The following is a 12813-nucleotide window of genomic DNA, read 5'->3' as shown; positions in this document are numbered from 1 at the left end:
ACGAGCAAAGTCTAAAGCACCTCAGAGTACTGATATGTGAAATGGATCAAAGGGTGGAGAAAACTCTCTATAATCAGTTCCCTAGTTAACAACTTCCGTCACATATTTTACACCCAAGTACAGTTGATGATGTAACCTATTTTACTTACAGATGCAATGTCAAATCCAAGAACATTACTCAAATACGTTGGTATCTCTGTCAGGAGTGTGTAGTATCCCCAGCACAGCGACAAAGTGGCTACTATACAAGCAAATACGGGCAGTGATGTGAAAATTGATATCCACGGCGTTGGAAACTTCTGTAAACAACATACGTAAAACAGCTTCAGTAATAACATATTCAATAAAAGTACGTACATCGTAAGAAATAAGTTGTATCCTACCTTTCGTTCACGAGAGACGTCCTTCCAAGATTCTTCAATATAAATAAGTTCTGCACTAGAAATATGCTTATGTCCAGAAGGGGTATTCCCTCCAAACCAGAATAATATCACTCCCCAAAGGATGGAAAGTCCACCAAAGAAGTAGAATATAGATGGCCACCCAAGAGCACTCTGAGCTAATGCTCCTGATATCATCATTGCTACTACTGTGCCCAGTTGATCACCTACAGAAACGTTGAGAAAACAATATCATTATAGCTTCATTTTGAAAGGGAATAGCTGATCGTTCCTCGGTCAAAAGTAAATGCATTAAACAGATTAATGTTTATTCAAATCACGATGCCGTCGAAACGAACTGCTTGCAAAGCTATATATATTCAACCACGTTGTTTCTCAATAGTTTCTTATTCGCAAAGCATACCGTACTTCCCAAATTAAAAGTACAATGCCTGAGACACTCAAGAAAATAGAACTCTATAATTGATGGGTATGGGAAAATATAATGGTAACCTACATTAGCTATGAATTGAGATATGCAATTGAAAAAGTTTAAAAAAATATTTCATGCATAAATTATTAACATTTTATTATTAGTGCAACTGGTAGTCACTGTACAACAAAAATGGTTCAAATGGCTCTGAGCACTATGGGACTTAACATCTATGGTCATCAGTCCCCTAGAACTTAGAACTACTTAAACCTAACTAACCTAAGGACAGCACACAACACCCAGCCATCACGAGGCAGAGAAAATCCCTGACCCCGCCGGGAATCGAACCCGGGAACCTGGGCGTGGGAAGCGAGAAAGCTACCGCACGACCACGAGATGCGGGCACTGTACAACATCTTAAGCACACATATCAAGGGAAAAAGTACCAGCTTTGAGTTAATAATGTCCTGAATTCTATCTTCCCCTAGCTGTGGCAAACATATTATGTGGCATGCCATTGTTTTCCTGCAACAAACACATCACAGCTGAAAATTCTTACATTTCGTCTGCAGATGCAACTACTTACTCACCCTCATTTGTAGATGTCTTCTTAATTTTTATTGCTTTGTAGAATTTGTTATAAATAGGTGGTATCCAGTTCCGTTCAGATATGAGGTTCTGTTCCTTCTTCGAGCCAACTGGAACTGACCCAGAACACTTCTTTTGAAGACTGGTTCCTTCTAAGATTGTAGGACAACCTCGTTTGTGTAAACTGACTTTATGTCAGTTTTCCCCATGCAATTTATTTGATACGAACAAGATTCCTGGCTCATCTGCATCGAGGAGGAGCCATACAGCGTCTCATAATAACGCGTTGTGCCCTTCTACTGAGATATTCTTTTGAATAAATGTAGATCTCATGTCACTGATGCATACAAAATCTTCTGATGACATAACATGGACACAAAATGGTCGCTTTTGGTCACACTTCTTCAAGGTGTCCACCCAATCTTGAGAGGCATATACAAACTGCACATGTAGGGGAACATACTGGGCCACAACAGCAATCGCTTGGCACCATGAGATGTCCAGGAAATGGGAAGTGGTGCTCAGTGGTGGAGAATCTTCCTTTTGCTATAAGCAACATTCAAACAAACGCAATGTTGCACTTTTTGTTTTGACTTGAGCGGTTGTCTGAAATTGCAATCAACTTAATCCCTCATGTATTGTGCTCTTCAAAACACTTCCGTAAGCAGCTGCCTATTTCCTCTGAACCCCTTGATGCTACCGTTTCACCCCAAAGAAAGAAATGACCTGGTGACGAATTACAGGGAGGAATGCTGAAGTTATATGTCTACAGTTTCCTCTTATAGAATATTGGACCTGTAGAGAGTATAAGAGTGGGCAATGCCTGTTGTAGATCGAAGGTTATTAAATGAATGTCTTTAGCAGAAACTGCCGTCTCTGTTTGCACTTTTATATTATCTTGACCTGGATGGGCTCTTATGAGATGTAATTCCTTCTGTATATTTATTTCTCTTAATTTTTCCGGGTCGTTGAATTTAATTTGAATCGCATGTTGGGCAAGTATCTGATTTTGGCAATTTGAATGAAATATTGAATGAAAATGCGATGGTACTTATCAAAAGACACAGGCTTCGCTTTGGTATCAGGACAGTATTCATCTTAATAATGGTTGTAGCAACTTTGTATCGAATATTCCATCGACACATAGAATTTTTCACCATTATTTTTTCTAATGTATTGACTTTTGTATTTTGGAATACCTTTTATATGTTTTTCGACAAACTGCACGTCTTCCTGTGAGTACGCACGTGGTCTATTCCTGTGTTTGCCTCGGTAGAGTAGTAGCCCCTGTTCGCATTTTGAATTTTTTTCTACTCTACCTCTGTTGTGCTGCAAACCATGGATGCAGCCACCAGTGCTTCTGCCATCTTTTATAACATTGTTCCGTACAGTATTGTTACGCTTGCTAATTTCATTGCCTGTATTTCTTCTTTTTATGGGTTCTAGCCGCATTGAACCAAACAACTAATCATTTTGTCTATTGAAGCCCCACTGTTCCAGAATGACTTGTTTATACTCTGTATAAGCTTCTCCCCAATCCGTTCAAACACGTTTTAGAACATTTACAGGAAGCCCCAAGTAAATTTCTCGCCTGGACCACTATACCTTCTTTTGTAGTATACTCAAGTACACTATTCCTGCAAGTTTCTTCTGTTGCTGTTTCTTCACTAGCTTTTTTCTTTTTCCCGATGTTTCCATTGCGACGTCTTTAATCCCAGGGTCGGTTCTGTTGCGATCGTCTTCATTCTATTAAGAACAAATTTTTGTATGGATAGTGTAATATTAAAAAAGTGCTGTTAACCAATAAAATGGTAACCCCATAAATAATAAGATGAATAAAATATTAACCCACAAATACGAGAATATTTCTTTTTGTAAACATCCCATGATTTACTGTGGACAATGTAGTTGCATTGAAAGACGTGTTGACTCTATATTCGTATCAAGATCTTGTAAAAATGTTGAATATGGAAATAAAATACGTAGCCTAACTAGCTATCACAAAGATAATGGTAACCAGCAAATAGCAAGACGATGTGGAAAACAAAACTTACTTGACTTGCAGTAGAATTAATAAACGCAGAATCTTCCATCTCTCATTTAAATTGAAATCTGGATCATTAATGTCATCATCGAAACAGTCAGAATCACTGGAATCACCACATAATTCACTTAAAATTACAAAAATATCACAACTTCCATCACTGCAATCCGCTGCTGCCTCCATTTTGAATTTGTGAGTTACCATTGTTTCTCACCGGCGTATGTGGATTCCCACAGAAACAAATCAAGATTGTGCTACCAATACAGTGAGGGAACTTCTAATATTTTTGTAATTTTAAGTGAATTGTGTGGTGATTCCAGTGATTCTGACTGTTTTGATGATGACATTAACACTCTAGATTTCAATTCAAACGAGGAGACGGATGATTCTGCTTATATTAATTCTACTGTAAGTCAAGTAAGTTTTGTTTTCCACATCATGTTGTTATTTGCTGGTTACCATTTTCTTTGTGCTAGCTAGTTAGGCAACGTATTTTATTTCCATATTCAACATTTTTACAAGATCTTGAACGAAGATAGAGTCAAAACGTCTTTCAATGCAACTACATTGTCCTCAATAAATCATGGGATGTTTACAAAAAGAAATATTCTCAATAAGATGAACTCGTTACACCACCTAGCGTAGATCAGGGTTACCATTGTCTTACTATACTAGGTTTGAATAGTAGAATGTTTCTCATACTTTTCACTGAGCTAGTAAAAGATTTCTCAACACTGTCCATACATCTTTCACTTGCGTTGAAACTATATACACATAAAACCGTAACAATCAAATTAAATAGGCATACTGAACATATGTCACCTGTGTAAACAGCTGTTCCCAAAACATCACTTTCTTTGGGTGGGATCCATTTTGCCAGCAAGGAATGTGTGCATGGGAATACGAAACCCTAAAATACCAAGGAAACGTATGGTAAGACAAAAGTTAGGGAAAAAGGAACATCGCAACAGTACTGTCATTACCAGAGATGAAACGGATAGCTCTTTGGCGGGATACCAGTTGTCCGGCCGTCCTGTTAGCTGGATGTTCCGCCGATATTCGGTGGAACATTTTCAAGGAGCATGTCGTAACGTGTAGAGTGAGTGAGCCCACAGAGGTCAGGCGCAGACAATCCGGCAGATTCGGGTGAATTCGGGCATCGTCGTTCATCAATGAAGCGAACGAATGACATATCGGTTTGAGTGACTCAGCTATTTGATTTCTTAAAAAAACGTGATTTCTTTTAACTTTCTGTAATTTGATGTTATATCTGAAAATGATTCGTTCATTGGAAGTTGAATCATAAAAATTCTCATCGGTAAAGGAGAGATCGGCCGTATGGCAATTGAAATTTTTCGTAGTGGGGAAGTAAAAAAAGCAGATAAGTAACAACGAACTAGTTTCTCTTCTTTTATTTTGAATTGTTTTATTACACTGATGAACAAGATGTTTGCCCATATATGTGACTGCCGATATAGTTGAGTGGGTTTCTGTTTATCGAATATTCAGTTTATTTAAAATTGTTTTGGATACGTACATGTTTTTGCAAAATGTAGTTATAAGAAACCACTTAAAGTAATAGAAAATATCTAATATACCTTAAGCCTAATGACATATTGTGTTTCTCCAATAGCTACTTCAGCCATGAAAAATCACTTGACAACAAAACATCCAGATAAATTTCAAGCAGTTAATAAAGTTACAGCCTCCATCGGCGCTTCACCGTTTTCAGCCACCCTCAACACAAATTCGTCTTCAACAAAAATAACTATGCTAGAATATTTTGAAAGCAAATTGATTTGGGTCGTACACAACGTAAAAGGCAAAAAAATATTATTATTTAACACAGATATGATTGCACTATGCAATGAACCATTATCTACCATAGAAAGGACCGGATTTACAAGAAACCTAGAACAAGCTTCATATCGGAGCTGAAACATGGAGTTCTTGGTGTGAAGCCTTATCAAGATTCTCGAGATGGAGAAAATACAGCAAAGAAGCTTACATAACTCTAGCGTGTTGGGTATAGTGGGACAGCAACTCATTTTTAGATTGTGATGTAACAAGAGAGAGCCAGAGTTGCAACTAAAATGGATGTTGTAAGGCTTCGTGATTTTGGACACCTTACATGTCGGGTGCCTCAGTTGTACGTGTCATTTATAGTGTTCCAAGGCTCTGGATTTGCACATGGGACGGGCTTTTGTGTGTATATTTCACTTGTTGAGATTTAATACATGTGGCATCGAGAGTGACAAGAATTCCTCCCTTACGTAAATTTGCATCCGTAAGTTATGTAGAAACAGGATGGAAGCATCACTTGATGGGAGGCCAGTTTTAGTTGGTCACACTGTAACACCATGGCCTGCAAAACCGCAGCCTAGTCAAGGTCATGCTCAAGTGGTGGACACGACAGAGAACTGGAGGAAGAACACTACATCACTTCAGCGGCGCATGAGGATGTAACTTACCACTCTTGTGGATGATGGAGTGTTAATAACGGGGGTAACAGACATGGATGTTCACTTGAAAGCCAGCCACTTAAAAGACGCTGTAGTTATTAAGCCATTTGCTGATGGGGTAGCCACGACAACTAGAAATGAAAGAGCGACTTCCATTGGCTGTTCTATCTAGTGTCCAAGAACACTGTAGAAACGTATTGTGCTGAATCTTTTACTCTGCAAACTTGGTTGGTTTGAGATTGATTGCAGCCCGAAACCGGTCACGGACTAAATAAACATCCATTTTAATTATAGCTCTGGCTGCCTCTTCTTGTGTCATAAAGAAGCTTTATTCTGTCACAGATCGCAGGGATATTTTCCAAAGAAAAATGCATTTACTCATTAATGATAAAGACAAAGTTGCTCTGGAAGCTGAGTATAATTCTTCTAGATGTTCCATCAATTCGCTTCAGAGGATTATAACTAAGTCATTGAAGGTCCAATCTGAAGTAGAAGGAGAAGATGTCAGCAGGGGAGGGAATTCCATCTTTTATGTGGTAGAGCGCCTATTGAAACAAAAACAGGCTGTGTCACTGCATGTGGCTATTCGTGATACGCTTATTAATTTGATGTCTCATGAGTAGTTTTTGATGGAGAAGTGAGTTAAGCTTTTGAAGAACTCGAAGAAATAACAAAAATAAGTTCTCGTCTCTCCTGCCTATCCCCAGTAAAAGTACATTTTATGACATTAAATCAGTATTTATGTAAGGTTGAAACAGCACAAAGGACCTCTCACTCACGGCAGACGAGAGCTGGATTAGAAAGTCGTTTCAGCTTAAATGAATATCCAGATTACTTGACAGCAAGCTTCCTACATGTAAAATTCAACACATATTGCTTGGGGATTGTTTAAACTGAAAGAGCTCAACAGACGGTCTTATACGAATTCTGCGAAGAATTTTCCACCATTAGCAATGCCAGTTGACAGAAGTAGAGCAGACAAGGTTGAATCAACTATGACTCGTAAAGCTCACGACACTTTTTGGGATTTCTTTAATTTGTTGGTAAATGAAAATAATAATAGTCAGTTTGATGGTCAAGAAGCAAACACGAGTGCAACTGAGATTAACTGTTATTTGAAGATAGTTCGAATCATTCACGATCATGACCCTGGTATTTGGTGGTCAGCTAATGCCGCGCAATGCCAGAATTTGATAAAGTTGCCAGAATTTATCTTTGAGTGGCTTGCAACTGTGTCAATAGTATGAATACTAATTTATCCTTTTGTTAAAATAAAATTTTTATCGGTATTTTGATGTGAAGATATTCCACGTCTACTCTCTTAAGAGTATCTTGTATGTGAACTAAATAAAGTCGATTTTATTACATTTTCATAATTTATGGAAAACCCAGTATCCTTCAGATTTTGGCGTACAATCTGGTATCCAGCCAGAGAGTAAACTGCGCCAGACAGGACTGATACTGGATAGCTGTTGCATATCCGTTTCATCTCCAGTCACTATCATTTACCCTTAAAATAACGATTTCTACTTCTTGTTGTATTAATATCATAAAATGACATTTTATGTGTCACAGACAATGATTTACTGTGAAACGCTTACAGTGTATCAAACAAACTCTAATTTCTACGTCACTGAATTAGATTATCAGTAAAAATAGGCGTTTCCTCTTAGCAGTAGGACTACATAAGAATTAAATGAATGGAAGTACCTTTAATAGAGATATATTTGCTAAAGAATTATGTAATATAATATAATACAAATATCAAAGAATAATATATGTTTTTAATTTTCATTAAATATTGTACAAAGAAATTAAGGTCAAGACATTGAATTTCGACTGTTTTTTAACTTTTTCTAACTATACAAGTTTCAGAATTCTTGCAGATGCACAAACAAATTGAAATGTAGATGAATAATTTTAAAAATGGTGATGTATGATATTTTTCTGCTTTTTTCTCACATGTGATTGTACAACACAACAGCAAAACAGTAAGTATGACTGTTCTGCACATTTGTGGTAAGTTACTGAATAAAGTCCAAATTATCAGATATCTGTGGTCTCACTTTCTTAGTAATCACTTTTTGTCACTTCCATCCTTTCTAGTTAGTTGCAATAAATTTCTAATTTCTTATGTAACTAAAAGAAGGAATATGATTTGGAACTGAAGATATCTTTGGAAACAAATTGACAATGGTAAGTTCTGTTAATTCTGATACTTTTAGAAAGATGTCTATAAGAAGTGCAGAAAGTTTGACAAATGAATGATAAAATTAATCAAGTTGTTCTGAATGAAGATAATGTGTTTCTATGTTTAGAGAAGAGTGTAGGTGATTCGCTTATTGCGTTTTTGGAATACTCCTCCAGAACATTTGAATGAAGACGTTTTCCATTTTGGGTTAAAGACATCTATGTAAATAAAAATCAACTGCGGTGTGTATGAAAGATCGTCACTTCAGAACGACTCTAGCGGTTTAGCTGCTTTTTTTGTTTTGTCCGTAACTGCTGGTACAAGGTTTGTATGAAAGAAAATCCACCTGAAAAGTCGGAAATTTGGATGATATTTTTGTATGAAAATCTTGATGAAAGAAACGTGACGGTCGATTTGATAGTTACGCTGCACATTAATTGATAAAAAATAAGTATGACGTTCAAATTTACAGTTCTACTGTTGCATGTTTTGATAACAACGACAATGTTCGCATTGAATATTGATGCGTAGCAAAAAAAAAAAAAAATACTACTGAAAGCGATAATTCGGTATGTTACTGGTGCTGATAAAATCTTTGGTGTGTTGCAAAGACTGGATTCACGTCAGTTCGTGGTAATTTGGTGTGTTACAAACACTTGACTTCAGTTTTTGATTAATTTCTTTGGAAACAATGCCATCAATGTGGTGTTGAAATATCGATTGGCTTATACGCAGCGCAAATCAACTACATGGTCGTCGACTCAATGAGATTGACAAAGAGCGTAGACAGCGCTTGGAGGCAAATCGAATAAGAATTTTTCGAGCGAGATCCATTATGACTCCGTAACATCAGATACAATCGAGTTCGCTATAAGTCACACAAATCTGAGGGCTGTAAATTCAACTAAATACTTAGGGATTACAATTTCAAATAACCTAAACTGGAACGGTCACATAGATAATATTGTGGGTAGAGCAAACCAAAGACTGCGATTCATTGGCAGAACACTTATAGGGTGCAACAGGTCTACCAAAGAGACTGCTTACACTACGCTTGTCCGCCCTATTCTGGAGTACTGCTGTGCGGTGTGGGATCCGCATCAAGTGGGGACTGACGGATGATATCGAAAAAGTACAAAGAAGGGCAGCTCGTTTTGTATTATCGAGAAATAGGGGAGATAGTGTCACAGACATGATACGTGAATTGGAGTGGCAATCATTAAAACAAAGGTGTTTTTCGTTGCGACGGGATCTTCTCATGAAATTTCAATCGCCAGTTTTCTCCTCCGACTGCGAAAACATTCTGTTGGCACCCACCTACATAGGAAGAAATGATCATCACGATAAAATAATTTTCTCTTTTAATTGCTGCTGTCTTTACTCTCTATCATTCCTCTGAACAACTACACTCCTGGAAATTGAAATAAGAACACCGTGAATTCATTGTCCCAGGAAGGGGAAACTTTATTGACACGTTCCTGGGGTCAGATACATCACATGATCACACTGACAGAACCACAGGCACATAGACACAGGCAACAGAGCATGCACAATGTCGGCACTAGTACAGTGTATATCCACCTTTCGCAGCAATGCAGGCTGCTATTCTCCCATGGAGACGATCGTAGAGATGCTGGATGTAGTCCTGTGGAACGGCTTGCCATGCCATTTCCACCTGGCGCCTCAGTTGGACCAGCGTTCGTGCTGGACGTGCAGACCGCGTGAGACGACGCTTCATCCAGTCCCAAACATGCTCAATGGGGGACAGATCCGGAGATCTTGCTGGCCAGGGTAGTTGACTTACACCTTCTAGAGCACGTTGGGTGGCACGGGATACATGCGGACGTGCATTGTCCTGTTGGAACAGCAAGTTCCCTTGCCGGTCTAGGAATGGTAGAACGATGGGTTCGATGACGGTTTGGATGTACCGTGCACTATTCAGTGTCCCCTCGACGATCACCAGTGGTGTACGGCCAGGGTAGGAGATCGCTCCCCACACCATGATGCCGGGTGTTGGCCCTGTGTGCCTCGGTCGTATGCAGTCCTGATTGTGGCGCTCACCTGCACGGCGCCAAACACGCATACGACCATCATTGGCACCAAGGCAGAAGCGACTCTCATCGCTGAAGACGACACGTCTCCATTCGTCCCTCCATTCACGCCTGTCGCGACACCACTGGAGGCGGGCTGCACGATGTTGGGGCGTGAGCGGAAGACGGCCTAACGGTGTGCGGGACCGTAGCCCAGCTTCATGGAGGCGGTTGCGAATGGTCCTCGCCGATACCCCAGGAGCAACAGTGTCCCAAATTTGCTGGGAAGTGGCGGTGCAGTCCCCTACGGCACTGCGTAGGATTCTACGGCACTGCATAGGATTCTACGGTCTTGGCGTGCATCCGTGCGTCGCTGCGGTCCGGTCCCAGGTCGACGGGCATGTGCACCTTCCGCCGACCACTGGCGACAACATCGATGTACTGTGGAGACCTCACGCCCCACGTGTTGAGCAATTCGGCGGTACGTCCACCCGGCCTCCCGCATGCCCACTATACGCACTCGCTCAAAGTCCGTCAACTGCACATACGGTTCACGTCCACGCTGTCGCGGCATGCTACCAGTGTTAAAGACTGCGATGGAGCTCCGTATGCCACGGCAAACTGGCTGACACTGACGGCGGCGGTGCACAAATGCTGCGCAGCTAGCGCCATTCGACGGCCAACACCGCGGTTCCTGGTGTGTCCGCTGTGCCGTGCGTGTGATCATTGCTTGTACAGCCCTCTCGCAGTGTCCGGAGCAAGTATGGTGGGTCTGACACACCGGTGACAATGTGTTCTTTTTTCCATTTCCAGGAGTGTATAAACCGTATTCTTTGATCTCCCCTTCCCTATAACCCATTCTTCGTTCTGAAAACAGTCCTTCCTTATCTCTCGGTCCTAAGATAAAACGAACTGTGGCACACATCTAAGTAAGCAATACTTTGCAAGCCTTTCACGCTTATATTTTGCACTTCTGCACTTCTATTCTTTCCCAGATCCCGCCCTCCTTCCTGTTACCCGTCCCTTGACATCTGCATCTACATTCAAATGAATACTCTGCAAGTCATAATTATGTGCTTGGCAGTGGCTTCTGTGACCTGGTGGATTAATCTTGTATTGATGTGTAAAACGTGTAGGTTCACATCTCACGTCTGGCGTAGATTTTTAACACACACAAGTAACTCTCCTTCACCCCTAGTAACCCCAAGTGCAGAACGCCAGTAAGCTCCGTCGTTCAATATCCTCAGTAAAGATAACATCCCTTCGCTGCCGACTGGGGCAGAGCGGCATTCGTTTGAGCTGTGACAGATGGAGAAACACTGGAAGGCACATACTCTGTCACCGGCAAGCCGCCGTAAACTAGAAAACGTATTTCATTTAATGAACCAATGGCCATGTAAGTTCACAAAGCTCTTACTTTATTTGAAACTGAGACGTTGAAAACTGTGGTGCTGGACTGGGAGTCGAATTCGATTTCACTGTGTTCCCCAAGATTGCAAACTCTTCTGGGCCTCCTCGAAAAGCACTTATCTGGTTTCGAATCCTGATCAGCACAAAATATTCATTATTTCGTTTCAAGCCCTAGCATGTGCACTCCGAACTACTAGTAAAAAATACTTGCATTTTCAACGTCTCTTCGTGCGGTGTCAGCTGTAACGTGTTCGTTTCAACTCACAGCCACATGATGAGCTTTTTATCACAACATTACAAGATCAAACGTTTCCTTACATCTTTTCAAGTTCAAACATTCCTCTCCATCCCACTGGCGGAAACGGATTTGGATTTGACGTTGTGTTCGTTGTGATCACCAACAACGATATGTTGTGGATTCAACTTCTAGCCAGCAGAGTATTTTCCATCACATCATTGAAAGTACAAATATGCCACTCCTAACTATTATTGGAAAATAATTTGATAGTTAAAGTGTCTTCATGACCACGTGTGCGGGGTTTGAATTCCATTCAGCACAGAACTTTTCGTCGCTTGATGTCTAACTAAACATGCGCACATCTCGCTACTGGTGAACCAACAATAGCTATTTATCGTCTGTTCCTGGCTAGAAAACGACGGCGCTAGATGCTGGGTTCGAATCCCAGTCAGGCAAAAACAATTCTATCGTCATTTAAGGTTCCAGCATCTCGCTATTGGTGAAAACATTTGATTTCTGATTTTACGTACTTCGTTAACAATCCGATTAGGTGCTGGGTTCGCATCCCTGTCACAATCTTTAAAATGATGGCATTTCAGTTTTAAACATGAGCATACCTTGTTCCTTGTGAATGACACCATATTAAACGTCGTTGGGGGTAGCCCCAAGGAAGGTAACTGTTGTGACAGGATTCCCGGTTCAGTACAAACATTTTCGTCATTTATTATCAGGATCTGAATTGCTAACTAATACTGGTGCAAACGTCTATATTTCACGTCTCTTTATGCCTAGTGATCGGGTCTCAATTAGGCACAAACAAAGCTTAGCTTGGTAAGCAATGGCAATAGCTGTTGGGTTTGAATCCAGGTCCAGAACGAAGACGTTGGTCATGTCATTTAAAGTTCAAATTTGTGTACACGTAGCTGTTGATGTGTTACGAGGACAATGATATTACTGGCGATTCGCTGTTAATGTTGAGATTTCGCCGGCCGAAGTGGCCGCGCGGTTCTGGCGCTGCAGTCTGGAACCGCGAGACC

At 40.4% G+C, this 12813-nt stretch overlaps 1 protein-coding gene across 2 annotated transcripts in view; it reads right to left on the bottom strand.

Moving 5' to 3' along the window:
- Positions 1-12813, bottom strand: part of LOC126243886 (putative inorganic phosphate cotransporter) — a 110457-nt gene that overhangs the window by 43903 nt on the left and 53741 nt on the right. For both annotated transcript variants that reach the window (XM_049948197.1, XM_049948196.1), the window contains 3 exons: positions 4268-4355; positions 384-607; positions 150-299 (listed from right to left, as the gene is read on the bottom strand). In XM_049948197.1, coding sequence (XP_049804154.1) covers positions 150-299; positions 384-607; positions 4268-4355 — 462 coding nt within the window. The remainder of the gene's footprint in view (positions 1-149; positions 300-383; positions 608-4267; positions 4356-12813) is intronic.

The sequence above is a fragment of the Schistocerca nitens genome, chromosome 1, assembly GCF_023898315.1.
Source record: "Schistocerca nitens isolate TAMUIC-IGC-003100 chromosome 1, iqSchNite1.1, whole genome shotgun sequence".
In the NCBI taxonomy this organism is placed as follows: Eukaryota; Metazoa; Arthropoda; class Insecta; order Orthoptera; family Acrididae; genus Schistocerca; species Schistocerca nitens.
Note: the sequence above shows the minus strand (reverse complement) of the source record. Positions and strands in the feature narration are given on the sequence as shown.